Genomic DNA, 26860 nt, shown 5'->3' on the forward strand with positions numbered 1-26860 from the left:
TAGGACCCATAAGAAACACGAAAAGTGCATGGGAGCTAGAATTTATTTTTTGTCTCACCTTATTGTACATATTGATGCAAGGGTAGAAGATATAAAAGAGTTTCTAAGGCTTTGGATGGTGCACTGGACACTGCTCCTCTTGTTGATAAGCATACCAGACATTGTAGTTTTTCTAGCTACTTCTGAGCTGATATTTGTGTAGTTTTGGGCCACCATTCTAGCGAAGCATATGTTACTCTGGGTCTCACTATTGCCCAGTATATCCAGTAAATCATCCTCGGCTTGAGTCCCCACTTTTTGCCAAATGTACATATTGCTGCAAGCCCAAAAAGCGTTGTTTGCTTTTGAGGTTGCATATCAAGGTGGTCGCTCCAGTTCAGCTAATGGTCGAGCATTTTACCTAGGTACTTAGTTCGGTGATTCTGTGTTTCTCCTAACTTAATTTGAGTGTGTAGTTCATGGCGGATTGCATTCTGTTATTAAAACTAGACACGCTTTTACCCCTTTATCCTGTATGGACTTCCTCACTGTGACTAGAATCGTTGATCTATTGTGAGATATGCCCGGGTGTCTGCTGTTTCCCGCACTTTTATTATTAGCAATACCGCTATTGAGAAGTGGCATACTCATTGTTATTTTTTATCAGTCATGATATGATATGTTTTTATCATGTGATATACCCTTTCCTTCTACACGCTTACTCTTTTACTATACCGAGCCTCGTTCCTCCTGCCAAATATCACCAATTACAATCCCTACAATTCTGGCCAGTTTGATTAATAAGAGGGATTTATTTTTGAACTTTACAACTTATTCACATGTAAACTTCCAATCCCTTCTCTTTGATTTACGAATCTCTCGATTGTATTCTGTTAGACAGTTTCAATACTCTGTCCAATTGCTGGTAGTTATGGCCTTGTTAAAAAGCTTTCTAGATTATTTTTTAAGCTTTTCAAGTTTATTGTTCCACCAAGATATGACCTTACTAGAAATTTTCTGTTCAACTTTTTTCAAAGGCTTCTGTTATATTGGTTAGAAAAGATGAAGAAACAGTTTCTAGCTACTCGGTGGCAGAGATGTCCACTGAAACAGAATTCTTGTTCAAGAGTGTGGAATAATAGCTATCACAATTTGTTATTCTTGGATCCCTTGGATCTCTTATATCAATTGGTAAATTTATTCCTTTTCTATTCTCATATACCGTTGTTTTACAGTTTTCGCTTGCACTATAACAGCGGTTCTCAACCTGTGGTACGCGTACCCCTGGGGGAATTCAAAAGCCTTCAGGGGGTACGCGAAAGAAAAATCAGTAATGGCGGACAAAGCAATTTTTCTCTATAATACTTCATTTGTTGATCAATCTTGCCCCTAAAACATGACTGTAGCAATCAAACAAAGTACAGTTTAATTTGGAACCTTAACTAGACTACCACAATATGATCTACCATTACTCTCTCTCGCACTCTGCAGAACATTCCAAGCCAGAGGGTACAATCGATATGAAAAATATTGCCAGGGGGTACGCGGACAAAAAAACAGGAGGGTTGTGTGCAAAGCCACGACCGCAAGGTTGAAGTAGAATACTTTTACAAGAAAGATAACCGGGCTGCTTGCGTGTCAGTCATTTTTTCTAGTAAATAAACGTTGACTAACCAGATTAATCGAATTTTACGCTTCAACAAGGATTGACCATTTTCAATAATATAGTAAGTTGCTTGTCATGGTTGGGGCTTGACAATTTTTAAATTTTGAGATGAAAATTTTTCGGATGTCGTGCTCATGACTGAAGGAAAAGATAATTCAGTACGTTCTGAGACACGGAAATAAAGTAAAATTTATAATTTTTACAAATTTAAAAATGTAAATTAACTCAAGAGAAAACATTAACGCTTTAATCAGGTTTTTATTTCATCCTGAAAAGGACAATTTGTTATTCAATTTGATTCAATTACATCTTTGCGTTATCACTGACAGTGCGAACAAAGTATTCGTTGAGATAAAGTAAAGAGTGAAATGCTGATATAACACTCAAAACTAGACGGCTCACGTGTTGTCAAAATGAGTCAACTTTTCATTGAATGCATTTACTAGTGCCCACTATCGCACGGAGACTGCATTTCACTAAAGTGCCTCACTGCATCAGCCGCTATCGATGCTGAGATCCGCTGCAACTAGTGCGCTCTTCATAGCCATGCCACAGTTGTGGCCGCTATATGCTGCCATAGGTATCCACTGTCCCTGCATCAGCTGGCCCAGTTGCTATCGTTTCTGGAATCCGCTGAAACTAATGCGCTATCCCTTGCTTCGCCACAGCTGTGGCCGCGTTCCGCCATCAGTGGTATCCACTGCACTGCTAGTGCTGCTGCTGAAGGAGGACGACTCCTGTTGTCGCTGTTTAGAACTATTATGAGCGGCTCCGGCTGAAACAGGCTCTTATATAGACCAAATAGCATGTTTTCAATAGCAAGATTTATGATTCTGTCGACCGTGCTTGGGAAGCAATCATATAACGACCAATCAGAGGTCGAATTTTTCGTTTTGACAAGGCTTGACTATTTTCAATAGTACAATAGTGTGAATAATAAAATTACAATTATCTTCTTTTAGGAAGAATCTTAGAAGATATTCCAATCTATTGCTGCAAGAACGAAGGAAATCCATCGAATACTAACCGATTTATTAGCATTTGAAATTGGACATATTTTTCACTTTTTTCGGTTTTAGATTTTCATTTCACATCCCTATGTAGCCGAACTTCCGGAGAGAAGTATTCTACTTCAAAAGGTTGAGAACCGCTGCACTATAATGTACGTCCCATTTTGTCTCTCAAGTGATGTCTGATGAAACGTTTTGTAGCCACATAGTTGAAACAGTACAGATGTATCCACAATACAAACGTTCAACATGTATTTGATTGAATATGCTGTTCAATTGGCTAATTATGCTTTGTCTGGTGTGAAGAATGTGCTAATGGACGTCAATATTGGATACAACTATCAGCACTTCTTTTGAGCTAAGTATTTTCTCCGTTAGTGGCAATTAGTGATGATTTTATTAAATCGGTTGTGAAATTAACGTAGTGCATGGACTCTTACCCTGTTTATAACAGCCAAAGACGCTCAGCTGCTATTTTTGATTCATGATGTTTGTGTTAGACTTTCTTGTTCTATGATTGATTGACTATTCGATTACAAAAAGCTCATTATTCGGAGCTTATTGTGACATCATTCTACTATCCCATTCCTGTCGGGCTTCTTCCCAATAGAGACGGCAACGTATTGAAAGCTTAATTTATAATGCATACTCAGCCCATATCGAAGTGCGATTCCCGTAGCATTTTATAATAGAGGTGGGCAATCCGCTCACGAACTGATCTAAAGAGCTGGTTCTTTAAAGTGAGCGAGTGATCTATCGCTCTTTTTAAAAGAGCGGTAACTCACCCTTTACTTCAAGCAAAAAGCTGATAGCTGATTTTGTTGATCGAACACCGCAAGCGAGAGCCATGTAAAAGCTTTACACCCCAAGCGCAAAGCGGCGTGCGACACTGCAATAGAACTCCAAGAAACCAGCTGCCTGCTCCCCTATGCATAACCATTCACCAGCCGCGGGAATAAAAAATAAAATTTACTTGCCACAGTTCACACACAGGCACACGGGCTGGCTAACGGTGAGAACGCACACGAAAGAATGACAAAAGTGGAACGAAAAGAACTAAAGAACTGGTTCACTGATCTTTTGAATCTATGCAGGCAATCCGCTCGCGAGCTGATCAGAAAATGTTCAAAAGATCAAAATCTTCTGATCACGAGCGGATTGCCTGCGAGCTGAAGTAAAGAACCATCAGAAGAACCAGTTCTTTGAAGAGCGAAAAAGAACTGAGTCTTCTGAATCAGCCTGCGAGCGGATTGCCAGAAGATCAGTGAATCAGTTCTTTCGTTCTTTTCGTTCCATATCCATTCGTGTGCGTACTCGGTTTTAGTCAACCCGTGTATCTGTGTATGGACTGTGGCAAGTTGATTTTTTGCATGCTCTCGCGGCTGGCTGGGGGATGGGTGATGGGGAATGCAAGTTATACATAGCAGAGCAGACGTTTGGTGGCAGCTTGTTTCTGGGAGTTCTATTGTAGTTTTGCGCGCGACCTTGCGCTTGGCATGGTAAGTCGGGTGTGAAGCTTTCAAATGGCTCTCGCTTGCGGTGTCTGATAATTAGCTACACTGATCAGCGTTGCCACTAAGTTTTGAATAAAATCTGGCGAAACGAAAATGAAAAGTCTGGCAAAAATCTGTCACTCATTTTTGGATAATTCCTGGCAGAATTGAAAGTGATGACCTTTTTTTTTGCTCTCGCCGGGTGTAGGTAGGTAAAGGCCAGGCACGGCCCATCTCGCAGTAATGACCTTTTTGCGAGACGACGCGAATGAAATCTGGCAAATATCTGGCAGATTCTGAGGTTTATCTGTTTGTCTGGCGCGCAAACAGAAATCTGGCAAAATCCAGATTTATCTGGCACATGGCAACGCTGACACTGATAGAAAACAAAAATTATGTAGGAACGAAAAGAGCGAGTGAGCTGTTAAATAGAACTAGTTCACCTTAGTGAGCGAAACCGCTCTGATCCGCTCACTATAGTGAACCATTTTTCCCACCTCTATTTTATAATTGCGATTGAAATGAAAGCCGGCTATCGCTGCCCTATGTGAAACATTTCTGGCATGAATACTATTCGTAAAATGTTACATAGATGTGTTTTCATGGAAAAAAAAATGTTCGTTTCAATGAACTTTGACTTTTGGGAAAAGTGCTGAATTTGCAAACCTAAAGTCTGTTATATATGATGCTGGTAGCAGTCCAACATTAATCCACTGCACTTGCACTTGCAATATAATACAAAACACGTTGATTGATAACCCAGTCTACTTTTATTGTACATAATTCATTGTGTATCTGACATATATTCAATTTGTAACTAATAGTTGTTAAGTAATCGTAGCAGTACGGAAAATTGGGATAAAAATATATTTTAAGATGCTCTGTCGGATAGTTGAAAAATATGGCACCGTCCACCATGATTCTCCACACGCAAAAGCTCAAACCTTAACCAACGAATGTGTCCTCTCAAAACGCACAATGAAATGCATACGGCAACAGTTGTACAATGAATACATTGTCGAAATCAGAATATGTAGGGGAACTGCTTCATTAATCATCTCAGCCCATATGAGCCGTTGCGAAACAGAGTGGTCTATATGCCATCGAGCAAATTTGTCAGGAGAAGAAATTTTCGAAAAAGCTCTGAATAAAATTTAGTTTAACGGATTCTTTCAAACAAAATGTTCTAATATGAATTATGAAGTGCTTTAACATGTGAATACATGATATTACCATTTTTTTGGCGAAATAAGTGATTGTACCATACCAATGTACATAGACCACTATGACTTCATATATATTTCACTGGAATCCTCGTATCGTTTCGAAACAGAGTGGTCTATGTACATAAACATAAATAAACATGACGTTAACTTGTATAAAATGGCTAGTGTCACATGTTATATGATGTACATGGCATGTCACATGTAACATGTGACGTGTAACATTACATGTAACACAACATGTTACATATTACATGATATTTGACATGTTACATTTTTCGTGTTACATTACGTGTAACATGTTACAAATCACGTGTAACATGTTACAGGGCAAGTGACAAGGTACATATCACATGTAATATGTTACATGTCACATATTACATGATGGTATTACCTCGATTTATGTACTTAGACCACTCTGTTCCAAAACAGAATGGCCATTCGGACGAAATTTCAACATGGTACAAATCAGCTTTAAAGTTCGATTTTTCGAATTTTTTCTCGTCTTCTAACTTCAGCTTCTTGAGTAGATGCGGTTTATGTAAAAAACTCATTTTTGAAAAAATGGTTTTCAGCCCACTCTGTTCCGCAACGGCTCATATATTCATCTCATAAAACATGAAAACACAATTGAAAACAGAAAAAAACGCATATTTTCTCCTTAAACCAATCTGCTAATCCATGGAATGGATTCTTCTTAGTTCACTTTAGATTCCTCATGAAGTATTATCCTCAAAAACTCACTTAAAAGCACTAAATTTGATATTATAGTCGGGAGTCTGCACTCGAAAACTCATTTAATTCAATCACCTACCTCAGAAAACAAAATGAGCAGTGATTCAAGTTTTGAGATGGATATGGAAGCGTTGTGAAAAATGGTTTGTTTTACAAAATTCAGGATAAATCTGGCTAATTTTACTAAATATACAATGCTGAACGATTCCATAAGAACACGTAAGCATATTTAGTTTATTTGTTCAATGATTTCGTAAAAAATTGGTGTTAATCCGTGCATTCTTCCTGAATATCGGCTTAACAAGATGAATAATGGAGCAGTTCACCTATCATGCAAATAAAAATCATGATGTTTAGGTAAACTTGGGTTTCGAGAGAACGATAAATAAATCGTGGGTCATTTTCGTAAGCCGGTACATATAAACGATGAGCCATGCCGATGTTTTCGAATGACCGGATTCATGGAGGTACATCGATTAGTTTATATTTTCATTCATTTAGTCAGTACCCATTAGGGTGGGACAAAAAATGAATGTTATCTCCCATGCACTTTTCGTGTTCCCTATGGGTCCCATAATAACTGTGTAACTTTTCAGATCGATCGGTGAAACGCCCGATTTGCGCCCGATTTTTAAAGTTTCCATACGATTTTATATGGGAAAATTCACTTTTTCAAAACTTATTCTCTAGAAATTCCAAGTTGGCTCCTAAAAATATGTCGATACATGATATTTGTAGGAAATTTTCCTGGGAAAAACTCTTCTGAAAACCGTAAGGCGCTACGATGCTTGTAGAAACAGCCATTCACCCCAAACTGATTGAATGTCTGACGGACGGCTCACCATTGAAATTTTCCAGCAATACTGCTACAGCATGCTGCTATTGCAAACTTGCTTAAGTATGAGAAACAATTTCGCGTGGAATTAATTTTCAAAGTGTGATTTTGCTCATAGTATCTTCGGGGAAGCCTCCAAGATAAATTTAAGCGATATCATTTCCCATCACATGGTTGAATTTGCAACAGCATCATGCTGCAGCAGTATTGCTAGTAAAATGCAATGGTGAGCCATTCGTCAGATATTCAATCAGTCTGGGGTTAATATCTTTTTTCACAAGCAAAGGTAGCGCCTTGCGATCTTCAGAAGAGCTTTTCTCAGGAAAATTTCCTATAAGTATCATGTATTGATATATTTTTAGGAGCCAACTGGACATTAGAGTGGCCATATTTTATATGGCCGTTTTTGAAACTATCGATCTCACTGAGCGCCGGGCTGAAAAAGTTTCCTTTTGACCTCTACAATAAGCCACGAAAATTTGAAGTTGATCGGAGTTCATTTAATGGACCCACAAAGCGCTTATATTTAGGAAATCGATTTACATGAAAATCGTACGGAGTTTTTTCTTTTTTTAACATATATCTCTCGATAAACGTATTCAAATACACTTGTATTGTCATATGTCATAGTAATATTATCACCCTAATTTAAGTTTAAAAACATCTATAATTTTTGGTGTTTGTTAAAAAGTTTGTATTTTGAATGAGGTGTGTATTTTAAATAAAATAAATCAAAAACATGCAATATAAACTGAAATTCATCTTAACTATGTGTTGAAACACGGTTAAAATTTTTCATAAATTAGGTATTGAAACCAAAAATGGCCAACTTCATGCCACCATTTTGAATGCATAAGACTCGGTAACAGTTAATGCGTCACCTGTGAAAACGCTATTGCATGTTTGCTGCGGTGAAGCAAACATAAAATAGCGTTTCCACATGGAATGCTTCATCTATTTCCGAGTCTTGTGCTTCTAAAAATTCGAAGTGGTGATTTGAAATTGGCTGTTTGTGGTTTCAGTACCGTCTCACCTTAAGGACCATTCGCTTTTAATCGCCTGATCATTTTTTGGTTGATTTCAAACGGGGTATCAAGCCAATCCAACTTATTCTGGGCTTAAATACCACAAACGTTTCTTCATCTTTTCAGTTACAGCGTCTGAGACGACTATCAATTTCGGCATAAGCGAAAGAATCACCTTGAAAGTTTATAACTTGATTAATACATTAGACAGCACTCGTACATCCGAAAAACACCTGAATGTGGAGTTTGACTATCAACAGGGACATGTCTAGAATGCAATTTATGGTCAATGATCAGAACTTTTGGATCACTGAAGCTGTGAGTGAGTTGATTGACTGTGAATGAGTTGATTTCGTTTGATGATCTTGTAAAACGGTTAAAGAAGAGTGTTTAAGGTCCGATACCTTTGCCATGTATTATTTTTTGCATAAAAGTTCATAAAAATGAAGAGGACAAGTAATATTGGTTAGTTTTCGAAACTGTTCCGAAATATTTGAATCCACTAGTGTATTATGAACTTCTTAGGCGATATTCTTCTTAGCCGTAGCTCGAATCAATTTTAAGCGCACCCAAGAACTTTGCACTTTCATCGACACTCATGATGAAGTCATATTTGGTAAAATTCACCGTCTTAGTGCTTTCAGATCACTAGTACTGAACTGTTTCATAAAATAATAATAATAATAATACTAAAAATAACATTTAATCCATACAAAAAGTTCTTGATATTTTAAATAATTTTCTTCACCAATCCGATTGTGGCGGTTCACTTCACGCAGTTGCTGCAATGAAGTACGATTAAGGATATAATCACTAAATGGTAGTTTCAAAACCTCTAACGAATATGAGAGGACATTCATTTATTACGTAACGTACTAAGAAGAAGGGGATATTCAACGAAGAGTTCCAATGCGCGAGACCCCCATGGGGTGGCAGGTGTTCAAAATTGCTATCATTTTGCGTTACGTAATATGTGGATGTCCCTAATGATGATTTTATAATTAAAGAGTATTTCTACGCAAAATACACAACTATTTTAAGAAACTAAGGCAAAATACTTCAAAAAGAGATAAAAAACAACAGTTCTTATGAGAATCAATTTTTTTTTATTTTAAGCGTTTTGTGGGTCCATTAAATGAGCTCGGATCAACTTCAAATTTTCATGGCTTATTTTTGGAGTTAAAAGGAAACTTTTTCCGCCCGGCGCTCATCGAAATGGCATGATGTTACAAAAATGGCCACTCTACTGGACATCTCTATAGAAAAAGTTTTGAAAAAGTGGTTTTTCTCATATAAAATCGTATGGAAGCTTTAAAAATCGGGCGCAAATCGGACGTTTCACCGATCGATCTGAAAAGTTACACAGTCGTTATAGGACCCATAAGGAACACGAAAAGTGCATGGGAGCGAAAAAATAATACCATCGCTTTTTTCCCATATAACCGTGTCCCAGTCTAGTACCCATCTCATCTGCATTGATTGCAGGCTGCTCTGCATGAACGATACCAGTCTGCTGCTCACCAGTTGATAAATTATAAGTCTACTGGTTTGGCACTAAGCCGCCGTGGTTTCCGCAGTCCGAGCCGGCCACCGACCCGCCGTCGGAAGCGGCGGCCTCTCGCACAAAAACGAATTGTCTACTGGTTTGCTAGGTTTACTCAAACAGAGTTTCTTTCCCTTAGTTAAGTTCACACAAGCGGTAGCGAGTAAGGACAGCATTCGCTCAAACGCTCGTATCGTTTTCCAAATGATACTCTGAAGCGTAATACAGGAATATTGAAAAAAGGGCTGTGATGATGATGACGATAATACCGTATTTCGCATCACTCCCCCTCGGCCTTGTATCCATTCGGCCTCGCGTCCATTCAGCCTCGCGTCCATTTGGTCTCGCGTCCATTTGGTCTCGCGTCTTTTCGGCCTCGGGTCCATATGCCTCGTGTCCGTATGCCTTTCGTCCAATATGCCGTACTATGCCTCGCGTCTGTATGCTTAACGGGGTGTCATCCCGTCTTCCACCAGAACGATCCACCTTGCCCGCTGTGCACTTCTCCGTCGCATCGCTGATGGATTGGTTTCAACAACAATCTTCACCGTGCTGTCGTCCGGTTTCCTTACGACATGCATAGCCCAGCCACATGCAACCTGCCAATCTTAGCTGAGTGGACGATAGATGGCATCCCGAGCTGTTGCTGCAGTTCGTGGTTCATTCGGTTCCTCTACGTTCCATTCTCCATCTGCAGTCCACCGAAAATGGTACGCAACACCTCCCGTTCGAACACCGTTAGGGCTGGTTCATGTCTCATGGCCGTAGAGAACTATCAGTGTAATCAGTGTCCTGTAGATAGTCAACTTGGTGTGGCGGCGAATTCTTCTCGATCCGAACGTCCTCCGGAGACCAAAGTATGCGCGATTTCCTGCCATAATGCACTGATGAATTTTTCTGCTGGTATCGTTAGTCGGCAGTTATCAATGAGCTCAGGTACACGAACTTGAACACGAAGTGAGAGGTTGGCACTGGCTTCTCAGGAATCTCCTCTTCGATACATTATTGATCAGTCCAATCCGTTTAGGTACTGGAGGCCCAGGGCAGATATTTTTGTGGGGCCTCCTTTTCTTAAAACTTTTAGAGGTAAGAAAATGTCAAATTGTGATGAAACTACGTTTCGCTAGAAGGAGACGATCAAAATAAGGTTTCACTTGGTCTTCACGTCTGTGCCAGGACAAATGAGGCCTTTCGAGTCAGGAGGCCCGGAACATTTGCCCCCCTTGTACCCCCTTAAATCCAGGTCTGCGTGCACTAGATCACTTTTTTTTTGAGTTACGACTTAGTTTCGAGAAAGGCCTTTGGAAAAAGGTACCTATCGATGATTACAAATATTTTCAGGGCCAGAGCGGATTGTTTGATGGATGTGACGTCTCCGGCAGTTCCTAGGAGTAAATAGCACCCCGCTTCTTGATAGTAAACTCACAATTACTGTAGTACTCAGATGTGGAAGACTCATTTTACCACTTCAATTGAGAATATGTGGTTGTCCTTGAAAGGACGGTTGGTTTTAGTTTTCACAATACCGGGGACATGCTTGCATGTCGACGGTGCTTTCCACACAGAAGGATGATCCAAAATCTAGCGCTGTGGAAGGTGCTGCTTACGCGTTCGCTATGGAAGGCAGCAAAATATTTAAAATCGTCGCCTGCTGCACTGTGGTCCAGAAATCAAAAAAGGTGGTCAAAAGTCATTTTCTCACGAACGTTACATTTTAGAGCAATCTTGTCTTCGGAAAAGTTTTAGAGTGATAAAAGACCCTTCTTTTGACAATAACAGATCCATGATTAACCGCCCTACAAGTGAGATAAATTTTTTTTGCTCAAAAAATCAATATTTTTGACAACTGTCTTTGGCAAAGTTCTTCAGAATTACATAACAAAAGACATTGCTGAAGACACTAGGTACCTATTTCTTAATATTACTAAGCTATATAACGGTTTTCAATTATATCTTTTTAAAAACAGGTTTTGCTCTTAAAAGTCATATTTTTTACCGCTTTACGTATGATATTCTTACTGAACCTTTAAAACACCATTAGACCTTGATTTTTAATATGTTACAGAAGACTCGGTTTCACTAATAATCAGGATTTTATCAATTTTTCCTGCGGAAAAATTCGGTTTGAACCAGTAATTCTCGATTTTTTACCGTTTCCCATCATATCCCACGGCGATATTAGCACCAATCGAATTGTCTAGGTGTTCTGCATACAGGTCATTCAATACTTCTTGCAGAAAATTGCAGAAACAGGAATAAAATTAGATTAAAGCTCTTGTAACCTGAATGGTGTTTCTTGTTTTATTTGAATTGTTTTGAAGTGATAGTGTTATCCAGCTTCCCACGAGCGGTAATGGCCGACAGTGCACGCAGCCCTTTTTGATGTTTTCTGTAGGTCAGAGAATTTTCAATCGCAGTAACGAAGTAGAAAATATAACAACATCGTAACGTAGCGTAGCAACTTCAACAAACAATGGGCGTTTTGTTATTTAGATTTCGTCATGCGCATGCGCGGATCATAATAAACAAAACTGTTTATTAAAATTGCTATGCTACGTTGAAAAAAAATATGTTTCTCACTCCGTTACTGCGATTGAAAATTACCCGACCTACAGAAAACGTCAAAATGGGCTGCGTGCACTGTCCGCCATTACCGCTCGTGAAAAGCTGGATAGATTACACTGGATATCACAGGTTCACTCCAATAGCTCAAACCGGAAAAAATGAAAAACTATAGCTATTCAACCATTTCTATGAATTTTGGTGCCTCTAGCCATTTACTTCTTTTCAAAAACTTAAATGAGTTTTCTCGTAAATATTGAAGCAACGAACCCGCTGAGCAATTACTATGCGAAACTCTCAACACCGTTGACGCGTTTTGGTAATGGCTTTTTTTCTTTTTTTCGACCAATGTTATCGAATCCTTAACTCTTTCTGAAAACTAGCAATAGTTTTTTTTTCTTCAATATTTTATACAGCCAGATAACTAGGTAGGGATTGACAAGCTTTACTTATCATTTGATCATTGAGTATCCTGAACTACATTTTTATATATTCACAACTTCAGCAAGTTTTGCATTTCTTCAGGCAACGTTCGCGTTATCTTCGGTCTGTTCATTGAGAAAAGTATGTCAGCTGTGAACAAATTAAAAGATATTTTTATTTCCAGAAGTGTGTCCACAGGAAAATCTATGTTACCTGTTAGAATGAGTCTGTGAAGTAAACCTGTCATTGTTGCTACGCGAGAAATTTTCCGAGTCCGATGTTCCCGAAAAGATCTCACTTTTTTATTGCGTGCTTCCAACGCTTCTTCAGAATATAAGCTCCAGAAAGTTTTAAATACATACCAGAAAATGATGAAACTTTGCATCGAACCTGATGAACATCTAAATCTGAAAGATAATTCCCTGAAGAAACGCGATTCAAAAATAACGGAAAATATGTTCTCTTTGATCAGCTCGTCCAGAAGCAGATTTCTCGCGCATAACTTCAAAAAGCTGTCGGCGTGTTGACGAAAATTTCTTCATTCTGTGACAAACGTAATTAGTTTTAAATTTTATGTATACATAAATGATTTAGCAAACCTGATGAATTCACACTCGAGATTAACTATTCGAGAATTTTTAAACTGAATCGAATTGTCGAAAATTTCGAAAACTCACGTGCTAACACGCAACGGTAACTCTTTGAAAGATGCCTCAGAACGTGAAAATGCAAAGCCTGCTATGTTCATTCCAGCATCAATCCGTTGATTATTCGTTGACATAATAAAACTTACGTTTATGTTTTTTTGTTTACTGTTTTTTAATTTTTTTTTTAATTTCTGCAAGTTTCTGTAAGAAATATTGAATGACCTGTATGCAGAACACCTAGACAATTCGATTGGTGCTAATATCGCCGTGGGATATGATGGGAAACGGTAAAAAATCGAGAATTACTGGTTCAAACCGAATTTTTCCGCAGGAAAAATTGATAAAATCCTGATTATTAGTGAAACCGAGTCTTCTGTAACATATTAAAAATCAAGGTCTAATGGTGTTTTAAAGGTTCAGTAAGAATATCATACGTAAAGCGGTATAAAATATGACTTTTAAGGGCACAACCTGTTTTTAAAAAGATATAATTGAAAACCGTTATATAGCTTAGTAATATTAAGAAATAGGTACCTAATGTCTTCAGCAAAGTCTTTTGTTATGTAATTCTGAAGAACTTTGCCAAAGACAGTGGTCAAAAATATTGATTTTTTGAGCAAAAAAAATTTTTATCTCACGTGTAGGGCGATAAATCATGGATCTGTTATTGTCAAAAGAAGGGTCTTTTTTCACTCTAAAACTTTTCCGAAGACAAGATTGCTCTAAAATGTAACGTTCGTGAGAAAATGACTTTTGACCACCTTTTTTGATTTCTGGACCACAGTGTGCTGCAGCTCTGCTTGCTGCTGATCGATCCAGTTCCCAGTAAACCATCCTATTGCAACAGTGATCGGATATACCAACTGTCGTTATTGCTACCCGCTATTACTTTAGCTGCTACTAAGCTGGGACCTTTTTTCCCACCATCCATTATTCTAATGATTGGTTTAAGCAAAAGGAGGCTTTTATTTAGCTTGGAACATTACCAGTTAAATCTTCCAGATGGTCTCAAGGTATGATGCTGGCCTAACAAGCCAGTCGTCGTAGGTTCGAGTCTCGGTCTGGGAGAGACTGTTAGTATCAGTAGGATCGTAGCGTTAGCCCCGCAATTGTCCTGTACACTTAACAGTCGGCTGCGAAGTCTGTGTATAAAAAACAAAAGGTCGAATTCCAAATCGGAATGTAGCACCCAAGGCTTTGCATTACCAGTTAACTAGGTAAAATATTCTGTCGATCGTGTTAGGGAGAGCAAGCATTAAGCGACCAATCAGATCAATCGAAATCGGCATTTCAACAAGGCTTGGCAATTTTCAGTAGCGCAATAGTTCGAATAATCAAATTACCATTGTTTGCGCCCATAGAAGATTTTCCAATCGATTGCTGTAATAACCGGTTGAAAGCTGAATGAGTTTTAAATATTTAAAAGTAGACAATGTTCGTGACGCTCTTAATGTTTTCGGTTTTTGGATTTGTACCCCCGTATACGTTGCCGGAAGACGTAATTCTACGCCAAAACTGTGTGTGTGTTCAAGTATTGGCCCAGACAAATTTCTGAAAAATAGAATGCAAAGTTATTTGGTTTAGTAAAGCGTTTAAACCTTTAAAGTTTCATTGAATTTTGAGAGGGTGCTGCCAACATCTATTTTTTCTAGTCAAATGTTTGATTTCTTATACATTTACTACATGTTTTAATTTACTTTTCCTTTCAGAAACTTGAGCAAGACGATGACGACCAGTATCTCAACTCCTCCTGGTCCGATAGCCGCAGTCTAAAACGCCAGGTACACGGTTTGGATGATGTTAAGTTTAAATTTACTAAGTAAGAAAAAGCTTCTCTTATGAATACCAAAGGATAGCAGATACTAACATGAAGGATAGGATCAGCATTGCGTCGTAATAAAGCGTTTATCAGCGATAAAATTCTGGCAAGACAAGACATACATCAAACTGTTTGTTTCTTTCCAATTAGATCTTTGCGATTTCATCATAGAAAAAATAAAACAAAAATAAAAATAAAATGTACTCATTAAAAACATGCACAAAATGTCAACTGACCAGTAACAGCTAGCAACATTACAAATTATTGTGTAGTTGAACTGTGAAGTAATACGATTTCTATATGGAATATTTATTTTGTATTCTGCTTGGAATAATATAAAATCCTTTTAAAAAAACAAACAAGAAATAATATTGCGAAATTCATAAATATGTGCTCAAACTGTTCCAGATTTATTGACCCATAAGCAAACGGTGAAGATAAGCCTAGGCTGAATCATTTCTATGGTGAATGGGGATACAAAAATGCATTTGTCATTTTGCTTGCCAAAACATACCTAACACGTATTCATCGCGCACATCATAAAGGCTCTACTAAATTGTTGAATTAACAAAGCAACATTATTCGTTGAATACGATTCTACCCACCAATTTCTCGGGTGATTTTACCAATTACCTTGAAAACAATTGCCGTTCTGTATACAAAGAGTTGATATTAACGGAACATCATTTACCGACTCAATACTGAAATAAAGAAAAAAGTTGTAAAAAGTTGTAGCATCTGGCGAACTTGTATTCTTGATTATTTTACATAAAAGTTTTTTTTTCTCGTTAAAATGCGTACTGCTACCAGTGCTGATAAAAGTCATTTTCCCCAGCAAAATTCTTCGAAAATTACAGCCAATCATTTTCAATTTTCACTTTCAATGATCGCAGCACTCTTTCAGATACACTAGATTTTCGTCCTAGTAACGTGCTGTTATACTCAGATGAAATAGATCGCGCGCATCGTTCACGGTTACGGAATAAAATTTGACGACAAATCCAACCAAATGATCTTCACTTCAAAGCGAAAAAGAAAAACAAACAGTCCACTCAACCAAAATGAACCTCACCGAAACACTTTTTCACTGACACTGACCGATGCCTTGACAATCTTCGTTAAGTGATAAACTGATTTTGTTGTCTTGCTTCCATCGCATGAAATATAATGAGGTGTTTTGACAGTTCACTTGTGCTTCCATGCAAAAAGCGGGAAGGGAGAAAACGTTTATGGATGCTTTTTTTCACTTTCACTCAAGAGTGTCAACAAATAGCAACCCTGACTGTCACTGACACAAAACAACGGATTTATAGAAATCAAACATTTCTAATTTCTTTTCCACTTTTCGTTCACTTTTATTCTACTCAATCGTTGTTTTTTTTCTAAAGCAATCAATGCTTACCACGATTTTTCAGGCCAACTACGTGTTTTACTAGCATTCAAAGCAAAGCAAAAAGCAAAGCCTTGGTGCTACATTCCGATTCGGAACTTGACCTTCTGTTTACTATACACAGACTTCGCAGCCCACCGTTAAGTGTACAGGACAATTGCGGGGCTAGCGCTATGATCCTCTACTGACACTAACAGTCTCTCCCGAGTCAAGACTCGAACCTACGACAACTGGCTTGTTAGACCAGCATTGTACCTCGAGACCGGCTGGAGAGTTAATAGCATTCTATTGTTCTGTAAAGTCAACTTCGCGTGCTTATTCTTGGATGGAATAATTCTCATCCGTTTACCTTTATTCAAACCTCAATTCCAAATTGCTATTGAGTATCCGTGATATGCTTAATTGAGACATATGTGATCTTATCTTATTGTTTGTTTATATTCATATATAAGTGTGCATACTGTTTCTATCATCGATGAATATATTGTATTTGCGATTTAGCTAAAGGATCTGCAAGATAGTGCTATTTTATTTGCCTCGTCAAATCTTTTTATCATTTGAATAAGTTAGTACTAAAATAATACTGCAATAAGTTCGGTCTAAAGTCTTTAGGCCACCATCGAAGAGCAGCGTCCTTCTGTCGATCATTTGCCGCTGATTCGTTTGCCACGTCCGGATTAAGGCTTGTGGGAGCCCAGGGGCAAAGCAATATTTAAATAAAGGAACATGTCATATATAAATCTAACTTAAAGAAAGGATTGTGTCAGTTTCGTTTAAATTTTTTTTTTTTTAAATGTCACGATTTTTTTTGTATCGTGAGTCATTAAAAGTGAATTATTCTGCTTCCCCCCTCCCCCTGCCTGGCTATGAACGTTTGCCTCTAAGTTACTTTTCGATTCCCTGATCTTACACTCAAAATATTTTTCACGTTATGATTACCGGAAAAGTTATGTGAATATTTTCCACTGTCATTTTCACGTAGATTTTACGTGATTGTCATTTGAGTTCATCATGATCTGGTGAGATGATTTATCTTGTGAATATTATTCAGTAGACATATGCGTTTCATGTGATTTTCACGTAGAATTTAACTACCGGCAAAGTGAAAAGCATTTGATTAACGGATAGCTACTACGTTTTATAAAACGTATTAATTTCGATTGTGGTTTCCTAAATTCTTAAGAGAGAAATTAGCTTTCAGAATTTTTTTAAATATGTTGCTAGATAAATCGCACGGGCATGCAAAATTTCCAATAAGAAAATGGATTGAACGACATAAAAACTGACAAATATTAAGACATTCACCGTCTATAATTACTGTTAGCTGCTACTTTTTATGTTCAGGTAACTCCTGAATCTTTGAACTGAATCTGTACAAAATCTGTAAGCTAAAGATTCCATGTCGAATTATGGTTTTTCCTTAATCTCACTCATTGGCAAGCCATCGATGAAATCAATTTTATGTTCAGAGACCGAATTACACAACAGCTTCGCCAATTTGATTCTTGTATATTTTCGCACGGAGAGTTCATTCTGTTTGACGTTGCCAAGTTCACGTAGATACTACGTGATAAAACATAGTATGCATGTGATTCTCACGTAGATGTTATGTTTGTCACATAAATCATGAAAACTGACAGAAAATGAATAAGTACAGGAAATTTCACGTAACAATAACGTGAAAAATATTTTGAGTGTAGGGCATCCTTAACAGTGCGCTTCTATACCCCGTTTGGCAGCGCTCTATCATCACTTCGTACCGTACCGGTCGCTGCTAAACGCGCTAGAGAAATAGTAGCCGGGCCTCCGGGAAGCATCGCGCTCTCAAATTTGGCAGCCCGGTAACAGCGCTGCTAAAGGTTTATGCTGGATGAAACGTCAAACAGAGACGATAGCAACGACCGGTGTGAAAACGGGTGAGTGCGTAAAATAGCCGCGCTGTACACAGTCGCCATAACAACTTAAATAGTAGCGCACTGTTAAGGATGCCCTTATGCCTCTTCGCCATAAAAAAACTAAGCGCAGCAAATGGGGCTCATGCCAACAAGCTGCTTACATTTCAAACGAGTCGAGTATAACGATAACAAATCATGGTGTTCTTCCGATACTAATCCTTCGAATACTAATCCTTCGCGATTCTTGGTCCCAACCTATTAACTGTTATGTACTCGACAGGGTATACGGGTGCCGTTTCAGACTTTATTGCTTTAAAAAATAAGGAAAACCCCAACTCTGCTAGTTGAAACTTATGGGATGCTGCTTACTAGTGGAAATAAACCATTTTCCATCATCAGACTGTTTATTGCAGCAGGGCCGGTTGAAGGGGGGGCTTCGATTTTTTACCCCATAAGTACTCAGCAGGATATCCGGGTACCCACAAAATGAAATTCTTCTTGCTCTTTCATTTCTTCAATCGACTTTCGATCTTGGCCTGTCAAAAGATTGGAAAATCTGTCTACTTTTATAATCTGGGACTGAAATCAACCTGTCACCACATCTGGTTCCTGTAAATCCGGATCTTCGGGAGCATGTTCCGGTAAGACAAATTAGTACATACCAATATTGTTTGGTTTCATTGCCAATTGTTAAAATTTGCCTTGGATTTGAACCTGGCCCCGGAGTTCCGGATTTACTGGTCCCATATGAAAACGAATGGCTCTTTTGGTGACGTATACTAAAAATAGACAAAATTTTCAATCTTTTGACGGGTCCAGTGCGAAAATCGATCAAGAATTGAAGAAGTGAGAAGCATTTCATTTTAGTAGGTGCCCGGGTACCTTACCGAGTACTTACGTGCGTTAAAATTCCCGGGTATATAACAGTTAAGCAGACGTGGCGACGGGTAGTGAGTAGTTATCGACCCATTGTTGAATCCAGAATATCTCTCATTCTTTTGTTAGTCTTCGCCGGTCGCTCCTAACACCCGATCTTCATTTACACCACACATTCACATATTTTCACAGGTAGCATCGCCGACATTCGTGCCACGTGATTAGCCCTCTATAGCCTGCAGTATTTCTACAAATTGATAATATCCGCATGATGATAAGCTTTGTACATCTCGTGATTCATGCGCCTGCGCCATACTCTACTTTATTACAATCACCTCAATATTGTGTCAATGAAGATTTCATATATGAGAATAATGTGAGGTTCTTGTAAAATTGAGCGTTTTTTTCTACAAGGTTTACTTCGACCAGTGATAATTGAAAAATTCGAATAATTTAAAAAGCAGTTACTTGATAATTTTTTTTTTTTTAACTCTAATATTTATTTAGGCCCAACCGCGAAGCATAACGGGGCCGAATATCTTTTGGAGTAGGGAAAAGCCAGCTTGAGTAGAGCCTGTATCCCGACTGCTCCTCCTCAAACAGGCATAAAAACCCTCTCATCTTTTCTCTTTAAAAATACAATTTAAAAATACATGTCATTTAGGCTTACAACTAACATTAACATCAAAGTTTTTCTCTTTATAACTAAATACTAATCCTTACTACTATTCGTTGAGGGTGATGGTTCCTTATCTCTTTGAAATCAAAATCTAAGTTCGGTGGATCATGTCTCTCAAAAAGAAGCGATGATTCATGTTTCTATAAAAAAGATGAACGAAAGAAAGAAGAAAAAAAAACGGAATTAGCGTGAAACTTTTTAAGATTGTTGTGTTGGGAGAAATTAGGAGAAAAAGCATAGAGATAATCAAATTCGATACTTGATATCTCTTAAAAAGTCGTAAATGGGTATTACAAGCGCGGGGTTGCGGCTAGCAAGCACATCCCGTATTTGCATTGTAAGCGTCACTTTCTGTTTCCGAAGAGAATCCATAAGCTTGGCCCTTGCTCTGTGGTACTTAGGGCATACGAAGACTATGTGGTCAATATCTTCGTACCCTCCACATTCGCACAGATTACTATCGACTAAGTTTATTCGATAGAGGTGTGCGTTTGCAACATAGTGATTGGACATTAGGCGCGAAATTACTCGAATGAAATCTCGAGTTAAATCTAACCCTTTGAACCAAGCTTTTGTAGACACTTTGGGCGAAATCGAATGCATCCATCGCCCAAGATCGTCTTTATCCCATTTTTCCTGCCAGTTTTCCAGAGCCAGTTGTCGGGGCAAATGAAAATACTCGGTATAGGTGATCGGTCTATCAAATATATCTCCATCTATGGCACCCCTTTTTGCTAATAAATCAGCTTCTTCATTGCCTGGGATTGAGCAATGAGAGGGGACCCACACAAAGCAGATAATGGAAGACCGATCAACCAGCACTTCTAATATCCGTCTAATTTCCGGAAGGAAATAGGACGGGTGCTTGACCGGTTTAATCGATCGGAGAGCTTCGATAGAACTGAGGCTGTCCGAGAAGATGAAGTAATTGTCTGGTGTCTTGAGCTCGATAATTCGCAGCGAATTGTGTATGGCAGCTAATTCAGCTACGTATATGGAGCAGGGCTGTGCCAGTTTGCGAGATATGCGATGATCTGTGTTGAAAACGCCATATCCGGAATGTCCATCCATCACAGATCCGTCCGTGAAAAAGGAATTCTGTTTTGGGAGGTGGCCAAATTTTGCCGAAAATATTGATGGCACAACTGTTGGTTTGAGGTGATCGGGAATTCCATGGATTTCTTGTTCCATCGTCAAATCAAATACAACAGAAGAATTGTTGAGCGATGTTGAAATCTCACGGGATGGAGCAACAACCGAAGGGTTTATCTCCATGGACATGAACCGCTGGTATACTGACATGCAGGGTTTCTGAACAACTTCCAAACATTTCTCATAGTTCGCAATAAGCATTGGATTTGCTATTTCCGATCTAATGAGGAAACGAAAAGCCAACTCAAACAGCCTCTCTTTGAGTGGTAGTATTCCAGCTATGACCTCTAGGGACATGGTATGTGTCGACTGCATGCAGCCTAGAGCGATACGCAAACAACGGTATTGTATCCTCTCGAGCTTCAGCATGTGTGAAGCTGCGACACCTCTGAAGCATATGCTGCCGTATTCTATTACGGGCAGAATCGTGGTTTGATAGAGTCGTATCAAATCCTCTGGATGGGCTCCCCATGATGTTCCTGTTACCATCCGAAGAAAATTGATCCTCGGTTGGCATCTTTGCTTCAGGTAATTTATATGTTTTACCCATGTGCACTTAGAGTCATACCATACTCCGAGATATTTAAAGCTAGGTGACTGGGTGATGGGTCTTCCGGACAGAACTAGCTCCAAACGGGGTGGTGGTCGCTTTTTTGAGAAGACAACCATCTCCGTTTTTTTCAAGCGAGAACTCAATTCCAAGACAGCTGGCCCAACTGGTCAGATTATCTAGCGTATTTTGCAGGCTGTTTTTCATATCTACAGCCAGAGACGCCGTGACTGATACTACGCAATCGTCAGCTAACTGACGCATTGTGCAGCCGTCCGTCAAGCATGTGTCGATGTCACTGATGTAGAAGTTGTACAACAGCGGACTCAGACAAGAGCCTTGGGGGAGACCCATGTAGCTTGTTCGTGTTATTGTTGAAGAACCGTGGTTGAAAAGTAAATGCTTTTCAGACAGCAGGTTGATCAAAAAGTTTGTTAATATAGGGGAGAATCCTCTCTGATGCAGTTTCTCGGAAAGAATTTCGATTGAAACTGAGTCAAATGCGCCTGTGATATCCAGGAAAGCCGAGGTCATTTGTTGTTTGCTGCCAAGAGCCATTTCTGCTTCTGTGGCTAGCAATGCCAGGCAATCGTTAGGGCCCTTGCCCCTACGAAAGCCGAACTGGGTCTCTGACAGTTGGTTAGTTGTTTCTGCCCAGTTGTCAAGTCTGCGCAGGATCATTTTTTCAAGCAATTTGCGTATGCATGAGAGCATCGCAATCGGCCTGTACGAGCGATGATCTGCGGCAGGTTTATCTGGCTTTTTGATTGCGATAATCTTAACCTGTCTCCAAGCTTTTGGGATCACATTGTTCCTGATAAGCTTATTAAACAGTTTAAGAAATCGTATCTTGGCCGAATCCGGCAGGTTTTTCATCAAATTAAATTTGATCCTGTCCGGTCCTGGAGCCTTGTTCTTACAAGACGCGAGGGCAATTGAAAATTCCAGCTTCTAAAACTAATGTTGCAAGAAAGTTGTATTCGTCTGATGGAGAAAGCTCGTCGGTTGTTTCGAGCTCCTGAGATATCATGTTCGATAATTTTTCCCAATCAATATTCCGGGTGAGATCATACTCTACTTCGACTGTGGTAACAGACTGGAGCCTGCTCATAATCGAAATACTTATTGGCAAATGATCACTACCATGGGGATCTTGAATAATCTCCCATTTACAATCCAAAGCTATTGAGGAGGAACACATAGATAAATCTAAAGTGCTCTCACGTACTGGAGGCCTTGCTATTCTTGTAGCTAACCCAGGTATGTTCAATAGGGTCATATCGAACACGTCTAGTAAGCTTTCAATAAGAATAGCCCGGTTATCATCTCCAGGTGCTCCCCACGCCATACCGTGAGAATTGAAATCTCCCAGGATAAGGCGTGGAGTCGGCAGCAGTTCCGTTATTTGTGTCAGCTGCAACCGGTTAATAATAGCTCTAGGTGGTATGTAGACTGATGCGACCGTAAGGCTCTCACCAGCTATTGTTAAATGGCAAGCAACAATTTCTATGCCATCAATTGCTGGGAGAGGAATTCGGAAGAATGGATAGCATTTTTTGATACCAAGAAGCACTCCGCCATAAGAGTTTCCTCGGTCTAAACGAATTATATTGAAATCATGAACGGCTACTGTCGTATCCGTTGATAACCATGTTTCAGATAGCGCGAAAATATCGCATTTGCTATCGTGAAGCAGGAGTTTAAATTTATCTAGTTTGGGAATCAAGCTTCTACAGTTCCATTGTATGATCCTTGTTGTCGATTCGTCACTTCTGTTGTCTGATTTAGACATCGAAGGATACGAACGAGAGGAGGGGCCATTTGGTGCTTAGTTGCTTACCCAACATGCAAATTGTTGGAAGCCAAGCCGAAATCATACTTTTAAGAGTATCGGATAAACCAAAAGTGGTAAATATCCATTCAACTATCATTTTAAATGAAATACGTCCATCAGTAGACGGTATTTCAGATTCCGGAGACAGTTTATTGGCGGGAGCAGATTTCTTTCCCGGTAGTTTAGGGAACTCTTTATCAAAAGTGTTGCCCTCAGGATTAAGTTTGAATCCTGGAGGTGACGTCTTAGCAATATTTTGCTTAGAAGGTTGACCTCTTGGGGTGTCTGTATGCGTTTTCTTCTGCTCCTTCCTGGGAAGTTTGGGGGAAGATACGCTTGGTCGTTTCCGCACGGCCCCACTTGACGGAAGAGGTTGATATACCTCTTCGTCATCATTGGAATCATCCGTTTCCAAGCTGGAATACGGATTTTCCTGTTGCTGTAAGGCAGTCTTCAACATTTGTGCAAATGACTGCTTACAGCGTTGTTTCGTAGATTTCTTCAACGCGTCTGAACGTAATTTGTATTTTGGGCACGCTTCAACTTCATGTGGGTCACCACCACAGAGACAGCATCTTGCCTGTTGATCGCCGCAAGTATGGTTAATCTCAGAGATTTCACCACACTTGGAGCATTTCGATTTATTGTTGCAGTAGGTTTTTGTGTGCCCTAACTGCAAACATTCGTGCATGTCATAACTTTCGGTATGAAAAGTCTTACTGGGAGTCGAAGCTTGTGAAGTTCGACATAATCCGGAAGCACTTTTCCCTCGAACGTGACTCGAAACGAGTCATTCGGGGAGTATTTTCCCGTATTATCCTTGGAATACATTTTCCTGCATTCCAGAATTTTTATTTTTGGGAGGGAGGGATTTTTAAAGCATCCCCCACCTTCCATCACGTCCTTCTCGGTAAGATCCGGTTCGGTGATAACACCCTCAATTTCAACTACGCGTGCCGGTATATAAACACGGTATTCGATGTTGAAATTCGGGTCCAGGACGACATCGTTCGCTTGTCGGGGATCCGAAAATGTTGCCTTCAGTCTATCAGCTTTGACCTTGTAAACTTCGGTCAAGCTCGAGTATTTTTCCTTCAGAGATTTGCACATCTGTACAACTCTAAGAGGCTTGTTTTTGGGTCGAAAATACACGATCCAACGAAGACCAGGTTGGTTCACCTGGTACATTTTAACCCGAGTTGCCCCGTCATTAGTGGATGGGGCAATTGGGGCAGTTTTACGAGGTCTTTTACGCTTTTTAACGACGTCAAAAAAAGCGTTGTTTCCATTATTCGGAATGTCAGAAAAATCCATTGCGGACTCGTCACCTTCTGAACAAGATGAGAGGTCCGGTGGAAGAGGCAATCCACCAACCGCCATAGCGGTTGGGAACTATATGCCGCTAATAACTAATATATGAAATATATGAAAATATTTATATATTCAAAACTAAAAAGAATGGCTATATATAATAAAAGAGAGGAAATGCGAAATCAAAATATTTAAATTATATATATGTATATACGAGAATAAAGAAGGCAAAAAAGTAAAGGTTTTGTCACTTATCTTTAAATGTATGAGAATCAGCAGCACTGCCTGCGCTGTCTCCTCAACTGCAGAGCGGCGATGCCGTCCGCTTTCCCCCCGTCGGGGTTCCACAGCACACGCGCCAACTAACCACTACCACAGCTCCGTACTTCTCTACTGCGGGAATCGACCTTCGCTGATGCTGGATCAGCACGCCTTTCAGCACTCGCGCCAAAACAAGCACGACTCACCACCTTCACACGCGAACGCAGCGCAATCGCGCCGATTAGCACCACTACCACTGGCGCTGTTCGGCAGTCGGGGCTCCCCCACCAATAACGACGCGTATTTGCACGCCACACAACACCAACGCTAGAAGAAGCGAGATATTAATTTCGGTAATCCACAGAGCACTCAAGAAAAACAACTTTCCTGCTCGGCTGCCGAAAAGACTATGTACTTGATACATTTGATTGATAGACTAGTTAGACATTGAAATAGCTACTACATATTGGCATAGACGAGCAGACGTGCCACTCCATATAAAATTTTGAAAAATGTGGTTCTGATTAACTGGGGCGACACCTACTAGACATATTATCCTGAAGATAAACTTTCAGAATTCCTGGCAACCATACCCTTTGTCTTTTGCTTCTGACAGCACGGCGCGCGACAACTGAGTGACAAAGGAAAAAGAACATCAGCTCCACCACCGCACATTCCGCGTTATTGAAATTCATTTGAATCGACAGTTATTTTGATCCACGAAAATTTCGAAATTTCGTGATACGTCTGTTTGTCTATGATATTGCTTCAGGCTATTTGCTTGTGTCCAGCATACCTTTTGCTGTTTATTTATCACATCGTATTGCAATCACATTCCATTCGTATTGGAACCTACCGCTCCTGGTTTTACAGTACTTGCACATAGTTGATAACATAAGCTTTTTAAATGACATCGATGCTGATTTTAATCTAGAATAGTAAAAGGTATTGGAGACATAAGTCTTAAAATGCTTATATTAAGGTAAAATTTCAACAAGTTGCTTACGTTGATGTTCTTCAAACAGAAAAGTGAATTACATACTTTGTCTGCATTTTAGAGCCAACATTTGATAAATTTATTTTTTATCATTATACGTTAATTCGATTAACGTGAAAAACACAAGCAAAAATAACATGAAAAATAGGAAAACGATTCAAATTTATTACTAGCGCTAGACGACTTACATTTCAAAAAATAGCTTGGCTGATAAAGTATTTAAAAAAAACATATTTAGTATAAATAAAAACAGCGAAAGCAATGGTTTTAAGAAATAAAGCACCCAATCAGCATATGAGATAAACTACTAAGTTTAATTCTAAAATTAAAGAAACTATTTGTGCTGATGTGCTGAAGAGGCACCACTTGTATATAGCAGAATGAATCAGACATTTTACAGCAAAAACCACAAACAGACGACTAAAAAGCAACTACTAAACACTTCAAGAGAATACAGAAGAATATTGAAAGTATAAAGCTTTTCTTTAAAAAAAATCAGCGCCATTGTTATTGTGCAATAAGTATAGTAAAAAACATGAAAATCATTGAAAAGATTCTAAGAATTGTATATTTTCAAAATATGTATTGCCTTGTCATTGCTAATTAGTTTAAGGTTTGTTAAGGAAAGATTATAGATGAAATGATAAAAATCTACTGCGAATAATTAATAAAATGTGAAAGCTTTAACTGAAATAAGGGTACATGCAAATAATTTGAAAGAACTCCCAACATCCACTGCCAATATGTATTTATATTTTTAAATGAGAGCCGGGGTTTAATCATTCGACGACTGACTTGTTAGACCAGCATCGCCCCGCGAGACCAGCGCACAAAAATCTCGGTTGAAAGTTCACGTTACACTTTTTTTAAAGCGGAAATCTTCCGGTTTCTGCTACACTCGAAATATTTTTCACGTTATTGTTACGTGAAAGTTCCTATACTTGTTGATTTTCTG

At 39.1% G+C, this 26860-nt stretch overlaps 1 protein-coding gene across 4 annotated transcripts in view; it reads left to right on the plus strand.

Moving 5' to 3' along the window:
- Window positions 1-26601, plus strand: part of LOC129732535 (cilia- and flagella-associated protein 298-like) — a 74756-nt gene extending 48155 nt beyond the window's left edge. For all 4 annotated transcript variants that reach the window (XM_055693492.1, XM_055693489.1, XM_055693490.1 and 1 more), the window contains one exon: window positions 14851-26601. In XM_055693492.1, the coding sequence (XP_055549467.1) occupies window positions 14851-14964 (114 nt within the window). In that variant the 3' untranslated portion in view covers window positions 14965-26601. The remainder of the gene's footprint in view (window positions 1-14850) is intronic.
- The last annotated feature ends 259 nt before the right edge of the window (window positions 26602-26860 follow it).

The sequence above is a fragment of the Wyeomyia smithii genome, chromosome 3, assembly GCF_029784165.1.
Source record: "Wyeomyia smithii strain HCP4-BCI-WySm-NY-G18 chromosome 3, ASM2978416v1, whole genome shotgun sequence".
NCBI classification, from domain to species: domain Eukaryota; kingdom Metazoa; phylum Arthropoda; class Insecta; order Diptera; family Culicidae; genus Wyeomyia; species Wyeomyia smithii.